This window comes from Drosophila gunungcola, unplaced genomic scaffold (genome assembly GCF_025200985.1).
Source record: "Drosophila gunungcola strain Sukarami unplaced genomic scaffold, Dgunungcola_SK_2 000001F, whole genome shotgun sequence".
Taxonomy (NCBI): Eukaryota; Metazoa; Arthropoda; class Insecta; order Diptera; family Drosophilidae; genus Drosophila; species Drosophila gunungcola.
Window position 1 is genome coordinate 12,467,681 of NW_026453197.1, and position 22,291 is coordinate 12,489,971.

The 22,291-nt window shown below is 40.9% G+C and overlaps 4 protein-coding genes across 4 annotated transcripts; 2 read left to right on the plus strand and 2 right to left on the minus strand.

The window, feature by feature from the left end:
• The first annotated feature begins 2,887 nt into the window (after positions 1-2,887).
• Positions 2,888-6,200, plus strand: LOC128261854 (short-chain dehydrogenase/reductase family 16C member 6). The gene is made up of 4 exons (XM_052995761.1): positions 2,888-3,441; positions 5,061-5,178; positions 5,325-5,925; positions 5,982-6,200. The coding sequence occupies exons 1-4, from the start codon at positions 3,286-3,288 to the stop codon at positions 6,082-6,084; spliced, it is 978 nt and encodes a 325-aa protein (XP_052851721.1). The 5' UTR covers positions 2,888-3,285; the 3' UTR covers positions 6,085-6,200.
• LOC128261853 (probable ATP-dependent RNA helicase DHX35) lies at positions 6,009-8,822 on the minus strand. The gene is made up of 5 exons (XM_052995760.1): positions 8,628-8,822; positions 8,472-8,563; positions 8,311-8,404; positions 6,508-8,255; positions 6,009-6,150 (listed from the first exon to the last, which is right to left on the minus strand). The coding sequence occupies exons 1-4, from the start codon at positions 8,754-8,756 to the stop codon at positions 6,534-6,536; spliced, it is 2,037 nt and encodes a 678-aa protein (XP_052851720.1). The 5' UTR covers positions 8,757-8,822; the 3' UTR covers positions 6,009-6,150; positions 6,508-6,533.
• A 3,781-nt stretch (positions 8,823-12,603) lies between these two features.
• LOC128261526 (uncharacterized) lies at positions 12,604-20,105 on the plus strand. The gene is made up of 5 exons (XM_052995262.1): positions 12,604-13,923; positions 16,642-16,745; positions 17,641-17,757; positions 17,816-18,291; positions 18,605-20,105. The coding sequence occupies exons 2-5, from the start codon at positions 16,644-16,646 to the stop codon at positions 19,002-19,004; spliced, it is 1,095 nt and encodes a 364-aa protein (XP_052851222.1). The 5' UTR covers positions 12,604-13,923; positions 16,642-16,643; the 3' UTR covers positions 19,005-20,105.
• A 90-nt stretch (positions 20,106-20,195) lies between these two features.
• Positions 20,196-22,187, minus strand: LOC128261527 (protein farnesyltransferase/geranylgeranyltransferase type-1 subunit alpha). The gene is made up of 3 exons (XM_052995263.1): positions 21,952-22,187; positions 21,531-21,891; positions 20,196-21,378 (listed from the first exon to the last, which is right to left on the minus strand). The coding sequence occupies exons 1-3, from the start codon at positions 22,088-22,090 to the stop codon at positions 20,871-20,873; spliced, it is 1,008 nt and encodes a 335-aa protein (XP_052851223.1). The 5' UTR covers positions 22,091-22,187; the 3' UTR covers positions 20,196-20,870.
• Positions 22,188-22,291: the final 104 nt, after the last annotated feature.

Here is a 22,291-nt window from a genome sequence, read left to right on the forward strand (position 1 = left end):
AGGATTGTTAACCTGTTTTTCGGTTCGTTCTTCTGCAGATTCTACTGGGACCACATTCTACTAATCGAATGGTGCATCATCAGATCGGCTTTTGGAGCATCAGTTTCTGCCCTGTTCTTTCACTTGGGTAAGGGCCACTACGGCCACTCCGGCCACTTTGGCCTGTAATGGCTTTATCCCCGCTTTAAAGCATTTCTGGTTGGTCTGCGCCTGTCGCACCAGTCACAGTAAACAGCTGACACCGGCCAGGCCGCAATCACTAAAGTAAAGGGAATTCTATTTGCCAAGTCGCACTTTATATACCCTTTATGAGTTAAATATAAAATAAGTTATGTTCCTGATAAATAATATGCTGCTGGCATTAAAAAGTATCTTACGTTTACTTTTAATTTATTAATATTTATCCAGATTTTAACTACAACACACTTTATGTTTAGGTAACAGATATTGTAAAGCCTTAAACTACCTTTTATAATTTTATATGAAAAAAATTAAAATAAAGAATTCATCCAATCTTTTATATAATATATCTTTAAATAAATGTAAGTCAAACCACATATACAAATCAGCAAAAAATTATGTTTTCTTTTGTCAAAAAGTGGTAAAGAAAAGGTTTTTATTTTATTCTTTAAGAAGAACTTGCATATGATACATTTTTTTTGAAGTTCATAAAATAAATAAAATAAAATAGTTTGAGTCATTTACTATAATGTAAGTTAAGGTAAATGCTTAAATCAAACCCATAATATCTATAGGATATAGTAGACCGATCTGCAGGATTTTCTCAACTAATCTGCTTGTATAAGTTATTAAAAGAAGACAATAGAGAAAGTTTCGTGTTGTATTTTAAAAACGAAGCAATAGAAAAACGTAGAACTAAACTGGATGGGTGTGACCAAAATGTGTAATACCCTGCGATAGGGTACATAAACAATACACGGCGTCCATGAGGCAATCGCTTCCTTGTGTGTGTGCGCACGAAATGCGAAGCGGCAGCAGCTGTGACGGCAGCCAATAAGAGCCACCATCCAACTATATGAGGGCAAACACCATCTATCGATTGCTGAGTGCCTGGTGGGCGGTTTGTGTCATTCGACCAACACAAATTTTGAAGTTTTTTTCTAGACTTTCTCGCTGTTCGAATGCAGGCACTGGGCGAACGCTTGCCGACCAATAAACTGTAGCAACGGTTCCGGGGGCCACAGCGGTATGGCAATGGTACGGCAAAATCCAAGTGCAGGCAGCACCATTCACCAAACCACCAACCAAAGTTGCGACGAATAAAAGAAGCAGAAACCGAATCAGCTCCCTGTGTATCTGTATCTGTATCTGTATCTGTTTCTGTGTATCTGTGTGTGTTCGGGGTGTAAATGTGTCTGTGAGTGCGACTGTGTGTATCCGTCGGATTGTTCGCATCGATAGGGTCGAAGCATCGCTCTATGGGTTTCTGGGCGCCTGGCTAAAATATCGGTAGTTTTGTTGGCCGCGTGACGATTGCGCGTGACTGAAATTGATTGGAATCGGTATCGATAAAGCAGGTGACGTCGCTACCTCTCCTGGCGATCATCTAATTTTATTAGGATTACTTGTTATACTTGTTAAATAAATAATAACAAGATGAAGAAGAACCCGAATATAAAATGTTTTTTTATATAACTAAAGTGTCTAAATGGAAATATTAAGGTTGGTGTATTTAATGGGCCTTAAAAAGTGATAAAGTGATCGAAATGGTAATATGAGTATAGGCACTATTTTTTTTAACTGTTAAAGCTGTTAATGTGATCGTTAAACAGAAAAACATATTAAGGAAATAACTTCTACAGTAAAGTTAATTACAAAAGCAAATAAATAAAAAGAAAAACCAATTCAACATTTTTATTTAGTTAAGTGTATGTTGTATTTATTAAAATGTTGAAGCGATGAATACAATACAACGTTTATGAAAAGGAATAAGTGTATGAGCGTTTGATGGTCGCCATTGCTTTACTTATTTTTGACGAATTAATGGGCATTTAAGTTAAGTGACTTCGTACCAAAGAACCAGTTTCTAAATGCTATATAGAGTTCTTAATGATCGTTTTCACTGATGCTAATTTACGTTAGCCATCTTGCTAAATAACCATTCATAATCTTTTCTATTCGTATTTGCACGCTGATCATAGATCTTGACAAGCTATCGTTACAATCCAGCCAATGTATCTCGTTTTTATTTGTAGCTGTAGTTAAGACGCAGTTTGTAGTTTTAGTTAAGCCAAGTTAGTTAACTGTTCAAAAGACGTTGCATACTTTACGAGGTATTTATAAAAATTATGCATATTTTTGGGGATCATTGAAATAAGCATAAAAGTAGTTTGTTAGATAAAATACAAATTTTGGATTTTGAAACTTTGAAACTTCAAGTTGAAACACAGGCCCTTATTTAAATGTTACGAAAACATGAAATATATAATAATGAGAAACATTCTTTATGTACTGATATCTTTAGAAAAAGGTAAAGATATTTACACTCCCATTTTATTATTCAGTTCTCTTGATATTGTTTAAGCAAAATCATCTTAAAGAACTGAACTAGACTGTTTTTAACTATCTAAAATATTCAATGTAGCATACGAATGAAAGCGAAATCAACATAAAACGTAATCAAATACCCAGGCGACTAAAACAATAAAATGAGTGAGGAAACAGGTCGAGTTGGCCACCAGCTGCTTGGCTAGAAAGAGCAAAAGCCAAATTAAGAAAGTGCTCAAATTCGGTTTATGCTGCCAATGCCGCCGACCATTTCTTCTGCCATTGTGTGAATGTGAATCTCGAATAATGGAAAAAGGCAACAAAATAGAAACATCGCGTTGATTCGGGCCTGAGGTTTTGGTTTTGGTTTTGGTTTTTCGCCAGACGCTGGTTCAGCTTCAGCTCAGTGGGGATTGTGACTTCAGCTTGGGCGGACGTGAGTGCTCGAGGCCAGCATAAAGTTCGTGCGAATCGAAAACCGAGACGGCCAAATAGGAAGAGAGAAATTCCAGCGAATTTCATTTGCATTTTGTGCGGGATCGGGATCATTAACATGCTAGGCTAAGCGCCATTAAAAGTGATCAAATTGTGCATGCCGAGTGCCATTTGTGTGACTGTGACTGTGCCTGTGCCTGTGCCACAGCCCTTCAAATCAGCCATTCAAGCCGCGCATGCGCAAGGAATATATGTACATATTATCCCAACCCAAATCGAAACTCCCGCGCACGTGTGCCCGACCAACTTAATTGCCAAGGGCGTGAAATAATAGCCTTCAACATGACTGCTTCGCCGGGACTTTTGCACATGGATCATCCGCTCAAAGCTTTCTATCAGTTTTTCCTCGACCTGATAGTATTCACCTTTAAATCTATATTCTACATACTGGAATCGGTGTACTATAGCCTGCTGCCTCAGCGTTTTAGAAAGTTAAAGGTACAACGGAAGTGTGCATAATTTAAATTGAAACTTGATAGACTTTCTTTCATCGATTGACCCTGGGACAACTTTGATTATCTAAGAGACACCCACAAAAAATATACATATAGGTATATTTTTAAAGCAGCTTCCAGTAAACCACTTGAAATCAATCATAGGTAGAGCTACCTCAAAGTCATTTCTTTTGTTTTTTTTCCCCTTTTGCGGACCGTCAGTTTTGGCAATTTCACAAACATTAATGAGCCACGCGCAGTTTTGTGGTAATGAAAACAAATTATATTCGCTTTTTTCAAAACAATAAAATGTGTTCGACTCGAATTTATGATACCCTCTGTCTACAAAAATCGAGCAGAAACCAACCAAAAATATGTCATTTAATTAAAACACATTGTTTGCCTATAAATCTGTCTTGTTTTCTTTAGCACAAAACCTAAAAACTTTCCAATTTATTTGTTTCACTTAACGAACCTCATTTGCAAGCGTTCAAAACTTGTCGTAAAAAAGCGTTTGAACAAACATTTTGCTTTGTTTTGATATGCTTCGATGGTAAACAATATTGTTCACACGCTTTGCTGGCTTTTCATGAATGAACCCTCTTTCTATTTAACATTTTTGGCTTCTGCAGACTTTACCTATGATACAAAGCACTTAAGACATTTGTTTAAATATTTACAGGCGTATTTGATTTATGGGAGCTTTGTCTTCAATTAACCGAAGCCCAAGGGTGACATTGAATTTAAGCTATTTATTTTTTATGGACAAATGTTTACCATTAAACGGTTAAACGCATCTTCAGTTTCTGGGCAAAAATATCAGTGACTTGACAGTCCAATGAGCAGCAAGCAGCTTAGTATGACAACAAGTTTTTCCTCATCCAAAAACTTTGCCTTTTCCTTAGTCATTGTTGTTGTCGTTGCAAAAGTGCACGCTTCACGCACACCAAAAAAAAAAAAAAAAAAAAATTGCATAGAAAAGTATATATATAAATTACAAACAATTGAAAAGGAAAAGTTGTGATCTGCCTAGCAGACAGCATGAAAAAGCTTCCTTCCCTGCAATATGACTAGTAAACTAATATGCTCTGTTGTAGAGGATTGAACTCTGCTGAAATTGATTGAACTTTGTTGTGGGTCCAACGAAATAAAAGTTGAAGACATACTTTGCGACATATGACTTTAAGCATGTGTTGCAAGACACAGTCGTTGGCCAAAATTAAAATTTCAAATTATGCAAAATGGCCAAGTCATATTAAATGCAGTATCATAAGGCAGCCAGTCAGTCGCACCCATTTTCGTATGCTAAAAAGGGTTGCTTACATATATTACACTTTATGACTACAAAATGAAGCAAAATGGTGTAATCATAACAGAAAAAGAAAACAAAAGTACATTTATTGTTACTACATATTTTAATGTTATTATTATAATTATAATTAGAAATTTATAGAATTGAGAGACTAATGCATCGTAGTGAACAGCATCTATATTTTTTTTTTGGATTAGTAACTGCAATCCCTCAGTCCTAACATACAACTGCTTTTACATGTACAATTATAAATATTTATCTACTGTTACTTATCATTTTCATATTAAATCACAACTTTCCATTGACAACAGGACATCTCTGGCCAGGTGGTGCTCATCACAGGCGGAGGTGGAGGCGTTGGTCGCTTGATAGCGCTTAACTTTGCCAAACTTCAGGCCCGCATAGTCATCTGGGATATCAATCAAGAAGGTAGGCGACTGTAAAATCGCACCAACGTGCTAATTGGTTCGTCACAGCTTCTGCAGAGCGGGTCAAAAAACCCGGTAACTAGTGAAAGCTGTTACATTTACAATTTGATTAGCTGAACAGTATTTGACAATAATTTTTCCGCTCAGCTATTAAGACGACGGTGGACCTGTTGGCCAAGCATGGTTACGACAACTGCAAGGGCTATGTGGTTGACATCTCGGATAGAGAGCAAATCTACCAGCGGGCCAGCCAGGTCAACGAGGAAGTGGGTCCAGTGGACATACTGATTAACAATGCGGGAATCGTCTGCTGCAAGCCCTTTTGGGAGCTGCATGACCGCGTCATCCAAAACACATACAACATAAATATAATATCGCACTACTGGACGGTTAAAGCGTTTCTGCCCCACATGATGCGGAATAATCGTGGTCATATTGTGACCGTGGGCTCCGTAACCGGAATGCTGGGCACCTACGGTTGCAGTGACTATGCGGCCACCAAATACGCCTGCATCGGCTTCCACGAAAGTCTGCTCACGGATCTGAAGGCCCATGGCTATGATCAAATCCAAATGAGTCTGATCTGTCCGTACTACATTAACACTGGCATGTTTTCGGGCGTTCGTCCGCGAATGATGCCCATGCTGGAGCCGCAGTACGTGGCGGATCGTATCGAGAACGCCGTACGCTGCAATGAGGTGTGGTGCGTCCTGCCCAACTCAATTCGCCTGCTTACGCCACTTAAATGGTGAGTAGTTTAATAAAATGTCCATATCTTGGGTTATTAACCTCGTTATTTTTCAGTCTTTTGCCCGCCAAAATGTGCTGGGAGCTGATGTCACGTGTCATCCGCGGACCCGAGTCCATGATGATGTTCCAGGGTCGAGGACGTGTGGCCGCTGGCTAGCCTCCAAATGGGACTAATCCCAGAATCACATCCTTTAAGCTTAAGTTGTTATCAAGAGGCGTTTATCTATAATGTTACAATAAACTAAATTAAACGATTGAATTGTTTTAACGAATTGTTGACGCAGCAGTTAATTATTTCAAACATAGCATTGGACCAAAACTTCGCAAACGATATCACAATCCAAAGCTAGATCCTACGTTCACTTTTTTTTAATAGATATATCTTTATATAGATTTTAATAATTATTTCTATCGACTTTTAAAATATTTCTCAATAGTTAAGGATCAAAACTAGGTTCGTTCTCGACAATAAAACGAGCTTTAAATAGTAGTTTGCTTTAAATAGGTTCTCTATTCGATTTTAAATCCGTTTGCGAACATGCTTTGAACTAGATATTAGACTGCTAGCTAAAAAACTTACTTCTATCCCGTAGGCTTCGTTTCCTGCTAATCCCGCACTGTGGTCTGCTGGTAGTAATGCGGAGCCAGCTCCGTCAGCCACTCCCTCTTGATCACAGTTATGTGGTTCATGAATAACTTTGTCGTCTGGAGCAGTTCCCCGTAAACCACATACTGCGCTTGGGGCAGTGTGTAGAGCGTGGAGTTTGGATGTATGGCCAGTTCGGTGCCACTGCTGATTTGACGATAAACTCCAGAGTGATGGAGATAAGCCACCTGGGTGAAGAAGCCAGCAGTGATACACTTACATAGCTTCTCCACATCGCCTTTGCATGAAAAGATGGGAATGCCGTACTTCTTTCTAGCCAAAGTGATGAGTTGCTCCCTCAGCTCGTGTGCCCTTTTAAGATTTCTATAGATGAGGTAGTATTGGCCGCAGAACTCCTTGGTCATGCCCTCCTCCACGAAACCGGTGTACACGTTCAACAGGGTAATGAAATCCCCTTCGGCCACTTCGAAGTGCCGATGAGCTATGCGTCCACTTTGCTGGGCAACGGCAGAAACTGGTCGCGAGAATATAGATTGCACTTGCAGCATTGCAATGATGGTTATGATCTCCTCGGAGCAGCCCATCTGTCCGGAAACGTAGAGCATCTTGGACAGCATGGCGCTGAAGGGCAGCTCGGCTAGCAAATAGCCCACCGGCTTGGTCAGGTTGCCCTGCTCATCAATGGCGTCCAGGGCAAAGAGTCCCTCCAAGGCAGAAAGCAGATTCTGTGCCGGCGGTGGCGAGGGAAAATCGAAGCGTAGTATATTCCCGATGCCCAAGGCCTTTAGTTGGAGTACAGCTCCGCTCATTTCACTGCGTCGCATCTCCGGTGGCTGGCGTGGAGCTAGTGCATCAAAGTCCGCTTTGGTGTACAAACGGTAGACTTTTCCTGGACGCATTCGTCCCGCTCGTCCTGCTCTTTGGATGGCCGAAGCCTTGCTGACTGGTACTACGACCAAACTGTCGCTGCAGGTATTGGGATTGTACCATTTAACCTTGACATAGCCACAGTCTATGACATAAACTATGCCCGGAATGGTGATGGAGGTCTCTGCGATGTTCGTGGCCAGCACCACCTTGCGCACTCCCTTGGGTGGGGTAAAAAACACAGCCAATTGATCGGTACTCGACATGCTGCCATACATGGGCAGCACCTTAAGGTTCTCTTTCTCCGAACTGGCTATGTATTCTCGTAGGAGATCCAGTGCCTCCAGGACTTCCTCCTGGCCTGTTAGGAAGGCCAGTATATCGCCGGGTGGTTCCTTTTGGTGAAGCTTCCAGACGGTCTCCACAGTTTCCTTGACATAGTCGGCACATGGTTCGTTGAGGTAGAAATTACTCACAGCATGCATGCGTCCTTCGATGCTGAGTTTCACACTGACCTCTCCCGATCCGGGCCAGCTGAAGAACTCGCTGAAGAAGCCCGCATCTATGGTGGCCGACGAGATGATGAGCTTGAGGCCGCTGCGTTTGCGCAGGATCTTCTTGAGCAGACCCAGCACCATGTCGGTGAGCATATTCCGCTCGTGGGCTTCGTCCACTATGATCACCCCATATTGAGTGAGCAGGGGATCGGCGAGGAGTTCACGCAGTAAGATGCCCTCGGTCATGAACTTGATCTTGGTCTCCGAGGTGATCCTTTCAAGGAACCGCACCACATAGCCCACTGTGTCGCCCACTAGTTCGCCGCGTTCTTGAGCCACTCGATTGGCCAGGGTGACCTGAAAAATAAGACTTTAATTTGGAATATTACACAAGTGATTTAGTACTTCTTACAGTGGAAACACGACGGGGTTCGGTGATTCCTATGAGTCCTTTGGTGTGCCAGCCCCATTCGTACAAATACTGAGGAACCTGGGTGCTCTTGCCACTGGAAAACACAGAAAATAGTGAGAATTAAGGCGCCTTTTCTGGTTCGTCTAGAACTCCATACAAACCTTCCCGTTTCACCCACAAGAATTACCACCTGGTGCTTTTCCAAACAATACAGAATTTGATCCCGGTACTGACGTATGGGCAAGCGTTCTCTCTAGAATTCATTTAATTTAGGTATTTAATTTCACAAATAATGAAAGTATAGTCGATAAACCAACCTGCTCCACAAGTCCCAGATTATGATTGGCATTGAACACAAAGCCCGAGGACTGCGGATCGCCGCCCACACTATCTGAAATTGCATCGTCTGTATCAGGTTTTAAGAATTTCGGCTTAAAAGTAGACATTTTTTCATTAATTTATAATTGTTGAGTTCAGTTTTGAAGTTAAACAAACAGCTGGAAACGCCGCTCTCTCCGCCAAAAATACCTTAGTGCCTCGAAGAAACGACTGGTCACACTTTCTTGGCGGAATATCGCATGCAAATATCGACTGCCAAAAGCCAGCTTCCTTTAAAAAGCTGATTGTTATGACACTCAAAAATATATTCAAACAATAAAGACCGTTACGGCATTCTTAAAGTAAATTTAAATTATAAATAAAGACATGTATTGGAAATTATTGATTTTATAAAAACATTTTTACGATTTTTAAGCCAAATTCAGACAACAGCATTTATCGATAACCAACTACCTATTGCCACTAATAGTAACAACAGAAAAAACGTTACTTTGGTGTGAAGAGTCGGACTTCGTTTCCCATTCCTCCATCCCAAAAATAGGTATTGTCCATAACGTTCGTCTGTATTATTCATGCACATGTTTGGGCCATTTGTGGGCACGTTGCAGCACCGACAATGTCCCCTATTGCGAGTGAAAATAACTCTAATTGCCAGTGGCAAGGCCACTTTTATTATCTGCATAAGCTATAGTACTCATTATGTACTATATGGCCGTTTGGTAGCCACGTGTGTGTGTCAAATATGTCCCCCGAGTGTGCAGCTGTTGCCGACAGAAGCGCCCGGCCAATTGCTTTTGAATAAATATTATATCTCTCTCGAGCAGCAAAACACACATTGTAAACCGAACTTTTGTTTCGCTTCCTTTTTGTATATTTTGATTTATGCAACGTCAGTGGGTATTATATAGAGGGACCCCCTCAACCAATCGGACTCGGACCCGAACCCGAACCCCACATACAAGACCCCTGCATTGACCCTGACATTAAGACCGCTCGCTTTAACTTTAACCCGAACACGTGCCCGACATGCACGTTTGACCAACCAACACCAACCACATCCGCATGCCAGTGCTGAAACTGAAACAATGGAAACAGTCCCGGCCCCACAACCCAGACCCCATGGCGTATGAGTAATCCGAGTAAAGCTAATTAAAGGCCAGCGACGAACTTCATGCCAAGGACGAGGCGCCAAGTCGCCAAAGCGAAAGCAATGTCGTCGAAGCCAAAAACTCGACGAGCAGTTTGTCAACACCGTCGTTCGCGGAAAGCCCCTAAAACGAATAGCACTGAGAAAAGTGTTTTATCAAAATTATAAAACTGCAGTTTAAAACTTTAAATTTAAATGTTCTTAGTTTAAAAACGTTAGTGAACCACAGCAAAATTAGTATTTTATTTATATATTTACTTATTCTATATTTCGCCAATTTAAAACCTTCTTTACATAGCTATGCCCTTATAATTTTAAGTATATTTAGTATCTTTAGTTTAAACAAAAAGTTTTCAGACACATCAGTTAATTAGAATTAAAGATTCTAAAAAAAGATTAAAGAAAAATATTTTTTTGTCTGTACATAAATATAATGTAGTCAATTTGTACATCATTTCAATTTCGTTCGAAGCTCATTTAAGCAATAACAGTAAAATAGATATCAGTTTACATGGTATGGTTATGGAAATCCCACATTTCCGTACAGTGTATATCTCGTCTGTTGTGGTGTTTCGGTTCCAGTTGAATATAAATTTTAATAGATGGCCTCAAGGCCAGAGTTTTACTGTCATTCGGCTGTCGGCACTTCACTGCCGGGATCCTAATTCCAATTCCCCCAATCGAAAGGCACCTGACTAAATGCCATAGACCCCGATGGGCGGTCTGAATGCTAACTGTTATTCCGGCTTTTACGAGCAAAGTTTCCTTGGAAATGCCAGTGAGGGTACATTTTGTATCTATTATAACTATAGTTTCGCGATGACGACCCTGATTACAAACGCCGGAGTTATGCGTCCTCGACACCAAGCGAAGTGGTGCGAAAAGGGGCGTGGCGGGCTGGGCGAAGGACTGCCGTCATTGTCTTTGCGTGCCTCGAATTTGCGTGATTCATGTTGCATGTGGCATGGCGGCAAAGTCGCAACTCGAATGCAACACACACAAACTACACAAAAAAAAACATTTACAGGTTTCTGAATTTATAATTTTATGATTTGAGGTAAAATTTACGAATTTAAAATTCTCTTTAACATTCGTCCAAAAGTATGCTAAAAAAAGTGGAACATCCTTTTTCAGTATTTATCCTTCGAAGTTCGAACTACCTTACTAATAAATCGTAGAGAGCTTTATAAAAGTTTATTAGGATTTCTTGACATTTGATTTTCTCTTTGATAACAATCATGCTTTTTTTCAGTGTTCTTCGGAGTTCTAGCACTCCGGGCGTGTTTTTTTGGCGCGTCTTCATGTCTGCCTTAATTACTGGAACTACTAAAACCGAAACTAGTCCCTGCACCACTTAATGCCAATAAAAATGTCAATTGCACACGCGACCTTGGACGGCCGTAAGGCTTTCCGGTCAAGTCAACCGGATTTCGGTTGGTAGCGCAATAGCATATCACTCCGAATTCGGCCGATTAAAATGGATTTTTTCGGCAGCAACATTTTTTTAGTCCTCACAGCTGAGCGGCGTAAACAAAAACAACAGGCAGCCGCAAAAAGGAGAGGGAGAAAATGGAAGAGCCTGCAAAGAGAGAGAGAGAGACCGGCTTTGTGTGACACGTGCTCCTAAAGTGGCGGCGCTACGTGGCGTATACGTATTGCGCTGACGCCGTGGCCATTTTCCAGCGGTTTTGCTTTTGTTGTTTTGCCGCCTAATGTGTTTTGAAAACGCATATCCCAATCCGGAGTACACGGTGTACAGTTACCGCTGGGCAACGTGCAAAACAAAAGCCAAACTCCTCATCCATTTGCTTCAAGGAGTTGGAGTGAGTCAAGCGGTCGGCTTTTTCGCCCGACAGTCGCAGTGGCGTGCTCTCGCTTGCTCTCGTACCTCTCCCACTGGACGAGAGAGAGGAGGATGGCAACACCGACTCGGGAGAGCACGAACACAACTGCAATAGCCGGCGGTGGGAGGTAAAAGGACGACGAGCAAACACAAAGAGCAGGCGCACTGAGAGAATTTTGAGGAATGCAAGCTCAGGGAAATTCAATTAATTGATTTAAAGCAATTAAATTTTAGAAATACACATGTATTAAAAACTTTAGGAACCAATTATTACTTTTTGCCTTATAAAACCCATTAATTATTTACTTTACTGGGGTTAAAATCATTTCATATTTTTAGAATTATTTTACTCTTGTAAAATTTCTTCAAACAGCAATTAACAACTGCTTTTCTTTCGAACGCAATTGTTTTTGCAAGTGCACGTGAGAGAGAGTTGAGCGAATTACATAGGGTGAGAAATGGAGAAATGTGAGAGCGAAAGCGAAAAATAACGTTGTCGCTGCCACGTTGCAGTTTCTTTCGTTCTCGATTTTGCAAGCGTTGCACAGTAGTTCTCAAAAAATATAAAAGTACCTAGGATACTGAAATTCATATGTTAAGAATAATTTAGGTTACAAATACCGAAAAGGTAAATTGCACTGGCTAATATTTAATTCTTTCGAGAATGTACAAAATACATTTTTCTAAAAGTTTATTTAATAAAATCCGACTAAAAATCATATTTGGTATGAAATTTATCCTCTTTGTGCAAGGATGAATCTTTTTAAAAATTGGGGCAGCGTGCTAAAGGACAAAATCAAAAAATTCAAATCATTTCGAGACCCTGCCAGAACCTCGGAAACCGCCCCACTGTGAGGCAGTGGCAGCAACAACAACAAACTGCGGCGAAAGCAGCAACATCTGCTGCTGTTGCTGCTGCGGCGTTTTCATAGCTGCTGCTCCTTGGGCTGCGAAATTAGTTCGTTGTCGTCAGTCAGTCAGTTCAGTTCGGTTTTCGCAGTGGACACCCAGCAGAAAACCACAAGGAAATCCGAGGAAAATCCATCCAAGGCGAAGGCAACAACAGCGAATTGGAGCGACAGCAACAACGCATCAGCAGCAGCAACAGCAACAGCAAGCAGTCCAGTCCACAGTTGATGCAAAAAGTTCCCAAAAAGAGCCGCAATCGAATTATTCGAACTCAAATTCGATTCCACTGTGCGTGTACCGTTGTGGGTGCGTGTGCCAGTGAGTGTGTGTGTGTGCGTGAGTGTCCTTGGTTGTGTGTGGCCAAAAAACTGAAGTAAATCAAAACTGAAAGCGCTGCCAGGACTTACCAACCCACACACAGGACGAAGAGGAAGCTGAAATCAGGCCAGGCCGCTGTAGAAAATCAATTTTCTGTTAAAATACACAAATTGCAACGACAGACGCGTCTCGAAAACGAAAAGCCGAGAATTATTAATCGGCTGCAAAACTCTGAAGCAGTCGCCCCCCTTTTCCCCGCCGCCCCCAAACGCCATGCACACACACTCACGCGCGTAGCACACACACACCAAACACACACAAACGCGCAGAGAATCGCCTGGACGTTAACGGTAAAAAGCGAACAGACGCCGTTTGGTTAGGCCATCAGTGGTGGAGGTGCACCGGGGGCTTAAAACGAGCAAAGAGGAGCAAAGAAGGTGAGGAGGAGAACAGCGAAATAACTGTTAATTCAGGCGGAGACAACTACAACAGTCGCGTCCATCGGGTTAGGCCCACTCAACAAACAATCGACAGCACAAGAACCAGAAAAATCAATCACAGCCTGCCGACATCTCCATTCAAAAAAGGCCTAACCAAGCAGCAAAAAGAAAACAAGAAGTACTTCCAGAATTTCGCAAGAGAAGGGATAAGCAAAACTATCAACCAAACAAGCAGCCTAAAATAATAACTACATTTTTCTAATAAAGACATCTGTGATTTGCAAATTAAAAAAAAAAAAACATAAATTTATAAACAACAATTATTTTCATACTGCACTTTTTCAAAACCAACAAAAAAAAAATAACTAGAAAAAGAAATCAATTTCTTTTATAAATTTCCAAACATAAATCACAAATAATTCGGTGAGCGTTTAAAATAAATCTAAATAAATATCGCACACGCAAAGCTGACACGCCTCGAGGATAAAATCGAAAACCGCAAAAGAAAAAAGCAAAGGCAGCAGCACCACCACCACCACAACCACCAAAAGCAGAAGTCGCACCACCAGCCAAGGCAGCCTCAAATTCACACAAGGTCAACGGAATTAATATTTTTTGTAAGTGCACTTCATAAGCAAAAACATTGTGGGAATTGTGGGTTGCCCTATGCACATTTCTGGGATCTGATTTTTCGTTTTTAATTGAGAACAGAGAACATGTCGCTAACTTTTCTGCGCGCCATTCCCAAAGATGCACATGTGCATGTCAATTAGCGTGGATGCGCCTCAAGAAATCGCATCTGTAATCAGCCGCCAAGGGTTCCTAGAAATTCGTTATTCGATGGGCGTCGTATCATTAATAAACAGAAAAAGTCTTTATAAATTTAAGAATCTTAAAATACCCTCGTATTTAATATCCATTTTAGTAATTTATTCGATTCTCCTATTTACATATAAGGTTTTCCTGAAAAACCACAACAATAATATTATTTTTTTCCTTCTGTTTACTTATTTGTCCTTAAAAGCAAACCTATTATGGCTATTAACCTTGCCTCATTTGTATGGTCATTATAATTCTACTACTCCAGCTACATAAATCCCGTTTGTTCATTCATATATTGTCCTTTCAATTACCTTTACGTTTGGTTCTTTAATATGCATATATTTCTTCAGAATTGTGACCGATTCGATTTCACTGTACTCTCTACTTTCCTTTTTTGTAAGTACTTCTTTTAGTTTTTTTTCTTCAATTCCTTTTAAGTTCGTCCTACCTGAGTTCCTAGGATGAATACTTTAAATGGGAATTTATTCAGAGCATCTCCCTGCTTTATTTGTCGATCCCTCTTTGCTTGCAAATTCCATATTCCTGGAATTTAGCAAACACACACATTCATCCCCGCTCCTTTCACTTTCGGGGCGTTTCACCCTGATTCCGATCCCTTTCCAGCCGGATTCAAGGGAAGCCATCTCATGACCAATTCATGATGCCCTTCCGGCCAGGGTATTAAAATTTAACGCATCGCTGCCATATGGCAACTCAATAATTAGTCCGAAAAAAAAAATAGCAAACGTAACCGAAATAAATTGGCTGACAAGTGCGATAGCATGCCACAGGTAAAGGAGCAGGCGTGGGCGGTATTGGGCGGGGAAGTACACCCGTCTGTGGCCGAAAAGGGCTCGGGATCGGAATGCGAATACGACTGGGACTTTCTCGGGGCGATGTCGGCACCTGCGGTGTCGCGTCTGTTTTGCATTTCGAACCACGCGGGGAAGTCGCTGTGAAATGTCAACGGCATTATTTGTATTGTATTGTATTTATTGTAGTGAAACTAGGAAAGTTGCACAAAGCAAAACTTTTACCATTAATTGGATTCCAGAATAACTTTGTTATACAACTGATTAATAATTATATTTCCAATTCTAATAATAATATTTCCAATTGTGACTACGATTTTGCAAATTTAAAGTTATCAAGTTTGAATTTATTATAAAGAATCTACTTTTATTGGATAAAAGCAATCTTCATGTCCGCAGTAAACTACAAAATTTGATCTAGGCAAATAATTGTTAGCCCTAACAATATTTAAAGTTTTTCGTTAAGAAGTACGTATTTTTAGAATACGGATGTTTGAACGCATATCTAACAAATTTGAATTGTGATTTTAAATCACTAGAGACCACAGTGACACACCCGAGTTTGTTTTTTTCTATGGGCGAAGAATGCTCTTATCAACAGGAATAGCAAATGCTTAGTCTCAGGTCTGATATTGATTTTGCTGGGAGACACTAGTGTTTAGCACCGTCTGAGCCGAATCAGACGTGATGCGGATACGTGGCATATCTTGGCCAGTAGTCTAGGACCCCCTGCTCCTGCTTCCCTTTTCACGGACTGCCGCCTGCCACCTTGGCTTATGTACAACATGACTAATACTAATTCCAGCCAGCATGTGCCCCATTATTACGTTCGTTTTGGGCACACAAATAACTGCAATAAATAGTCATAGTAACCCCTGTCGGGGTGGGGCGGTTTTTGCTGAGGAGGAGTGGCACATGCCATGGACGAGTGAAGGATAATGATATTTGGCGCATTCGTCAATCAATCACTACGGCTATCAATCTTGCGATAAAAACAAGAAAACACAAATTAAATTGCAAATATTCCGGAAATAACGCACAAAAAAATGTGTGTCGAAAAAAACTATTTGGCATGACAGATTAAGACATTAAATTTGTATTTAATACTTTCAGACCGTGTAAATAACTAAAATTTATTGCTCAATAACTAAAGGAGTCGCTTTTAAATTGTAGTTTGTGTTTTCTTAAGCACTATTAAAAATCATTTAAGTTTAGACCAATCATGTCATCAAAAGTAGACCTTAATTAATGAAATATTTAGTTAATCAAATTAAATTGATTATTGGGCGAAATTTGATGGTGATTACCTGTTTTGGCATTGCACTTTCCTGCTAATTTGGCTCAATTGCCAATGTCCTTCCGATGCACAACCAATTTGAATGGTTGAGTAGCTAGGGGCCTTAGCCCCGATGGAAATGGAAAGCCAATCCATATTCCGTCAAACCATTTGCGGCTGAGCATCCTCAACATCCGGACGTGTGCGCCCCGGTTCTTTTAGCTCCCTCTCTTGAAAACAGTGTGTGACTTTTGCTTTTGCAACTTTTCTGTTGTTGAGCTTTGGCCTTGAAAGAGGCCAAAACGTGAGACCTTGATGGGCGTATAGGGATTCTAAATATACAAGCATTACCTTTAAAACACCTGCTCATACATTAGGCAATGAACATTACGCAAAAGGTTAACCTGGCTTTATTTTCGTTACAGAAATGGAAATCATTCCTGAAGGTAAACACTTTCGTTTGGTGCATGAATCAGAGCTTCCAGAAATTTTGGTAACTTTAGAACGCTATCTGCCGGAATCATTAAAGGTGCGTATCAAATGCTTGCACACATGACTGCTTTTATTTTTTTCATCTTTATTTCCCGTGAAATTTGTGGCACTAAGATATTCCCCAGTTGCCACGCCCGATTCTCAGATAATTTACCAACAATTACCTGCAGTTTGAGGAGAATGTAGGGGGCTTGGCAGTCAGAAGGCGTTACAACTGCCGAGACCGAGACCACAAGTCATGCAATCCCAAACCCTCAAAGCTGGGATCGCAACTTTTTCTGTTGACCTGTTTTCACTGTTTACACTTGTATTTTTTGTTCAATTTTTAATGCCATTCCGTTTCGAACATCACGTGCCTTTTTGCCTTTGTTGGCTATATCTATGGCTTGGCACCGGCCTCAAGGATTTGGCCACCCCTGGAGTTGCTTAAAGTTTCGATTTTTAGCGAGCAAGTTTTTTCCGGGGCGGATACCAACAGCTCTGGGAATGCGAAGCCAACGTCTGGGAAAATGCTTTTACGACATGCGTTTTGTAATTGTTAAATATGGATAGTGCTTAAATAAATTAAGTGGTGTAATTTAATTTAATTAATTGCGACTTTAAGCACGATTAATTTAATATAAACGTTGGCTTTTTAATGCACTTAATTGTAATTAAAAAGTATTTAAACCACATAAATAAATGGAAAAAGAGAGTAGCCATATATCCATTTACATAAGTCTTAAAGACCTAACAGAAATCTAAATTATTTTAAAAAATCCCATCCTAATCGAGACTGTTAAAGTTTTAAAACTAAGCAACAACCTATTTAATTTTAATTTACTTTTCTTTCAGTTTCATCAGCTCCATAAAACGTACTTGGTGTTTATGTTCCTTAATATTTAAAACAAGCTAACCTTACTAAATTTGAATTTGTCAACTTCTACTTGCAGTTTCATCAAACCATAAAAACGTACCTGAATGATCGTATTTGGGATTTTAAGTTTTATGTTGCTAAGGATTGGCCCGAAAAACCGATAGTTCTCCATTTTCCAGGATGCACGCTTGCGGTGAGTTCAGAACACACTATTTTCGAGTCCAAAAGTTGATTTTTGAATATTTATATAGCCGCACAACAATATATACCAAACTCTTGGCATATTTTGTCCATCCGCACACATCGAGCATGTCGATATGATGCGCACCGAAGATGTACTTATAGATTGGCAGAAGCCTATGTACCTGAACTTTACGCACATCGCCATTATGAATCGCCTGGATGACTTCTACTCGAAGTTCGGTGTGATGGAACGACTCAGTGGTGATATCTACGTGTGCAACAAGCTGAACGCCGACCTGGAGCTGGAGCCGCTGCCGGAGGATGCGGAGATGCGTCTGCTGAACCTGGACAACGTGCAGGGCATCCATGATCTATATCCTGCCAACGAAATCGAGTGCGTCCAGCTGTTTGACATCCTTGTGCGCAAGCTGCCCGGCTTGGGCATTTTTCGCAAGGAAACTGGGGAGCTAGCCGCCTGGATGGTCCACTCATATTACGGCGCCATGTTCTCAATGCAAACACGTCCAGACTTTAGGCGTATGGGGTTAGTAGAGCTACAATTACGTGGGTCTTTATTAAAAGTTAATTTGAGCCAAAATGCAAACATCTCTGACCCAGAAAGTTTTTTAACTTTGATGGGGTGTGTCATAGAAATATCTTGAAACAATATTTAAAGCAAAAGCAACACTTTGGTGTCTACGAAACCTTTCGTAGCTAACTAAAAAATTATTTCCTAAGCTAAGTCTTGGGAACTCAGGTCTTTAAAGTAATCTTGCCAAATATTTTCAGATATTTCTTAAGGCTCTGTTTATTAAGTCTTGATTTACTAAGTCTACAATATTTAAATTTCCCCACAGTTATGGCATTCGTCTGGCCAAGTCGCTGACCCAGCTGGTGATCGAGCGAGGATACACGCCCTTCGTAGTGATACGTCCAGGGAACGATGCGTCCCGCAGTTTGTACACAAAGCTGGGCTACGAGAAGGCCTTCGAGACGTGCCGGGTGCGGATGACACCGGACTGCTACGAGGACAGCACCGTGGGAACCATTGGAAACACGTCCTACGGAAAGTTTCCGCCGTTGCCGCAGGGCGAGTGCGTGGTGGTGACCAAGCTGCGGCGCAAACATGTGCCCGGCGAGAGCCAGACGGTGGACGAGGGCATCGAGGATATGTTGGCTGAAAAATGTGATATCAGCGGGGACGAGGCGAGGGAGCGCAAGACCACGACCGACGAGGGCATCGGGGAGGACAAGTAGGCCAGGTTGGGTTAGGGATGCGTTACGGGATCGATCGATCGAAGCGCTGCGCCAACGCTTAACTTATGCTTAAAGCTGTAAGCACCTCTTAGGACTCTTTAGGACAGACAGGAAGGACATGGCACACATCAAGTGGCGTTGATTTTTTAAACAATTATATTAACGAGAAAACCAAGAAACTGTACGAGTATATTTATAGATGGTATATGAAGCTTCCTCCACACAGAAAAACGCGGTGACGTCGATCGGAGAACGCGAATTTTCGGCCGGAATCAAGGGATTTATTTTATATGGGTATTGCTTAGGATTCGATGACAAGTACTAAACTTTAAATGGGGGGATTTAAATCGATCAAGAACGCGCTGAAGTCAGAAATTTTAAACGGGAACCGGATACAGAGAGAATTTTTAATTTTTTGCTAAAAATGCTTTTACAAAAATGAACTCCAAGATCGAACAAGAAACACAAACAGAATGGCTCAAAGCAAAAACGAGGAGCGCATCAATTTATTAAAACTATTATATATATTAACTCTATATATCAAATTGTTAAACGAACTAAACAAACAAAACAGACAAACACATTCTACTTCTCTCTTCTGGCTCGCCACGCAAAATTTCTGAACAGAAAGATAATCTCAAATCAACGGTCTTTGCTACCGAAAAAACCAACAAATCTCTCGCTTGGGCCACGGAACAGAGCTTTGCACACTTTCCTTTTTTTAAAGAACCCGTTTCAGAATACTACATATATATTTTTCAAATAATATTGAATACTTTTGATGACCCAAACGAAGTGCTTTGATTTTAAATGGTCTTGTACCAAGTAAATTTGGATTTATAGGCTTTTTTCAAATTTATATACATACCCAAATCCAAAAAAAAAAATATACGAAACGAAGCGAAAACCAAACAAGAATACAAAATAAATATATATTTTATTATTACGAAATTTTATTAAACTATGCAAACGAGTACTCAATGATTTTGCTCCTATTTAGCTGAACTAAAAAAAAAAAGAAACAAAATAAAAAACACGCCAAAGATGTCTTCTGCTTCATTTTAAGTACTCCCAAACCCGATTCCCACTCTCTCCATGGATGATTTAAGTCCAACCGTCATCCGTGCGGCCAAGATCGGAGTCATCTGTGGAGGTTTTCTATTATAAAAATGCAAAAACCGAATCTCAAAATATATGCAAGAAAATCAAATTTAATGAAAAAGTTATATATTACAACTGCTATATTGTATGTACTCGAACTAAAAACAAATGAGAAAAAAAAAAAACAAAAACTGAAGAAGCAAATTTAAATAAATAACAATATTGAGACAGTACACTGAAGGTTCTTCCTGTCTCTGACGAACAAGATAAGAAATTCGAATAGTATCTAACCCAAGATAACTGAAGGGAAAGAGAAGTTTTGCTCTAGAAAATGGTGATATATATTCTTAAGTGTTTGTTACGCTGCCCAAATATTCCCACATTAATTTGCACACAAACAGAAGCTCTAACTAAAGGCAAGCATTAAAAGCATTAAATTATTTCCATAATTTACGAGCTCACTTCAACTGCTGAATGGCCTCATGTGGAGTACACACTGCGCTAAAATTATCTGCTCATTGTTAATGAAATTTACGTGTTCAAACACAACAGCTCACTTAGGTAAACAAAACGGGACAGATGCGGCAAACACAAAAGATGATTGCCCGTGATGACATGTGGCAATGTATAGTTTGGGTCTCGCAACATTCTAGACACTCCAGACACTGCTATTCTGGTAAATGTAATTTTATTTATATATAAAGAAGGCCTAAGTACGTCGTAAAGTGGTTTAAAACTAAGCAAACAATATTTTTTTGACCTGTACTACTGCTGCTGCTGCTTCTCCTCGACTTTGCTCAGTTGGTTTTTCAGATGGGTGGCCACATAATGCCAGTACTTCCGACGGATCGTATCGTGTTTGCTGGCCATGTCATCGCATAGGCCGTATACCTTACGGGCCAACTGGTCGCTATCGCCGACCTTCAACTGGAGTGCCTGCTCCTGGTACAGATCGATGAGGAAGGCCACCAAATAGGGTGATCGGTTGCCGGCCTGGTAGAGCTCCTCCACGAACTCCACCACCTCAGGGTAGCTATTAAGCTGTGCCTTGCCATTGTCGCCCTGCCGCATCACACCCACCAAATAGTTCCAGGCACTTTCGTTGTTCTTGATTATGCGAATGCGGTTCATCGTGTACGACAGTTCCCGCTGGATCATATCCGGCGAGAATCCAAAGTACTTGATCACAAAGAAGCGCTGATTCCAGGCCGAATTGTTGCGCTGATCCTCGCAAATCAGACGATCCACAAAACTCAGCTCGTCGTCATAGAGTCTATAAATTCAAAATAATGAAATTGAGTTAATAAATACTTAAACTTGAACAAAAACTTGATTGACTGTAAATCTTTGCCTTTTACTTGATTATTAGTTTAATAGATATATAGTTATATAAAACATGGAATGTATTCCCAAGTTCCCACTCACTTGAAGCTGCGAATGGCCCACTGGCGATGCTGCCAGGCGTGGTAGTTCTTGGCGTCGCCATCGTTGACCAGGGCGTTCTCCGTGAGCTCCAGCTCGTTGCTGGGATCGTTCAGCATCTCGACGATGACGCGTCGGTGGTGCCACACCTGATAGTTCTTCGAGTTTTGGCCGATCACCTCGCTTAGGTAGTCTAGTTCGGCATTTAAATCAGCCTTCAGTTCGCGCAGGATGTCGCGTCGGTACTGCCAAACCGTGTAATTGGCCGGATTGAGACGCAGTGCATCCGTGGTGAGGTCCAAGGCACGCTGGCTCTTCTCCCCCCGAGCGATTACGGCCCTCATGTAGTCGAAAACTTCGCGAACTGGGGGGTATATATAGAAAGATGGTAACTTTCAGAGATAAAGCCGCCTGCATTACTCACACTTTTGACTGTAGGCAATGGATACCACCGGATTGGCGCCGTCGTCCTGGGCCAGTGGCTTCACATCCTTCCAGTCGGAGCGTTCGCTATATGGCATCCATTCCGTGCCCAGGTATTCCTCATCCGAACTGTCCCCCATCGCGGTTAATTAAAAACAAAACTAATGTGCGCGGGCGGAGATGGAATTTTATGTTGACTTTTTGGGCAGTGCTTTGGTATAGTGTGACCAGATGGTGGGAGAAAAAGTATAACCAAAAACGCTTTACCTTATACTGCATTTTAAATACTAAACATCTTTTAAAAAAGCCAATTGAATACCCTAAGTAATTTTAAAAATATA